Source organism: Trypanosoma rangeli (assembly GCF_003719475.1).
Source record: "Trypanosoma rangeli strain AM80 chromosome Unknown Tra_15.4_contig_00163, whole genome shotgun sequence".
Lineage (NCBI taxonomy): Eukaryota > Euglenozoa > Kinetoplastea > Trypanosomatida > Trypanosomatidae > Trypanosoma > Trypanosoma rangeli.
Window position 1 is genome coordinate 33941 of NW_021705907.1, and position 1272 is coordinate 35212.

The 1272-nt window shown below is 49.1% G+C and overlaps 1 protein-coding gene across 1 annotated transcript; it reads right to left on the reverse strand.

Annotated features, from left to right (window-relative positions):
- Positions 1–483: 483 nt before the first annotated feature.
- Positions 484–840, reverse strand: TraAM80_05169 (RNA-binding protein; the record flags this gene model as incomplete). Its single annotated transcript, XM_029382062.1, has 1 exon — positions 484–840. The coding sequence occupies one exon, from the start codon at positions 838–840 to the stop codon at positions 484–486; it is 357 nt and encodes a 118-aa protein (XP_029238111.1).
- Positions 841–1272: the final 432 nt, after the last annotated feature.

Consider the following 1272-nt stretch of genomic DNA (forward strand, 5'->3'; position numbering starts at 1 on the left):
AGGAGTGGTGCTCAGAGAAACGACAGTTCATGTGAAACGTGTATGTGTGCCTCACGGTGTGTTATCGGTGGCAGCGAAAATGCAACTTCTCATCAGAGTGCCGTAGTGCAAGCGCCCAACCAACCCAAAGAGTACATGCTCGCCAGCCGCACTGCAGGCAGCAAACAAAAAAAAAGAAGGGGAAAGCGAGGAGTGGTGCTCAGAGAAACAACAGTTCATGTGAAACGTGTATGTGTGCCTCACGGTGTGTTATCGGTGGCAGCGAAAATGTAACTCCCCATCTGGGCGCTGTAAAAGTGGTCATTGTTTTGTCTTGCACGGTTCATGCTTCGCCCATACTCCCACAAAAAATGTGGCAATAAAACCAAAACATTTAAATTTATGAAGAAAACATCGCACACATAAGCATTACCCAGAGAGTGAGGAAAGGTTGATGGAGCAGAAAGAACCACACGCGTCTCTTGCTCCTCCAAAGTATTCCGTTCATCGCTGAATTTTCCGTTCAGGCGGGGCAGGGTTCGCACTATTTTCGCGATGAAGCCTAAGGGCATGCTCACGACCGTACTCCGAAATTACCTCGGACTTTCCGCAGTACGATACCTGCAGTGGCTTCTCCCGCTCCATGTTATAGCGGTTGTGGAGAGCCATGATCGCACAGTCGGCCTCCACCGTGGAGGCAAACTCCACAAATGCACTGCCCTTGCTACGACCGGTTCCTCTATCGCGAAGTATATTTACGTGAAGCACCTTCCCGTAGAAGTCAAAAAGGGCACAAACATCTTCCTCAGTTGCCTCAAAGTTTAGCTGGCCCACAAACAAACGCGCCCTTCCAGCCACCATAGCCACGGAAAACAGCCACAGAAATGCACTAGCAACAGTTCTGCGCCCCCTCGCCCTTTTGCAAGCGCTTCCAAATATAAAAGGACTCTTCACAAACAAAAGGAAATAAAAGGAAAAAAATCTTAAAAAATATTTCACAACAGAAAGGTGGGGATAGTAGCAAAGCAAAAAGAATTTCACCACAAATACATGGTGCACGCGCCCAACCAACCCAAAGCGTACATGCTCGCCAGCCGCACTGCAGGCAGCAAACAAAAAAAAAGGGGGAAAGCGAGGAGTGGTGCTCAGAGAAACGACAGTTCATGTGAAACGTGTATGTGTGCCTCACGGTGTGTTATCGGTGGCAGCGAAAATGTAAACTTCTCATCAGAGTGCCGTAGTGCAAGCGCCCAACAACCCAAAGGTACATGCTCGCCAGCCGCACTGCAGGCA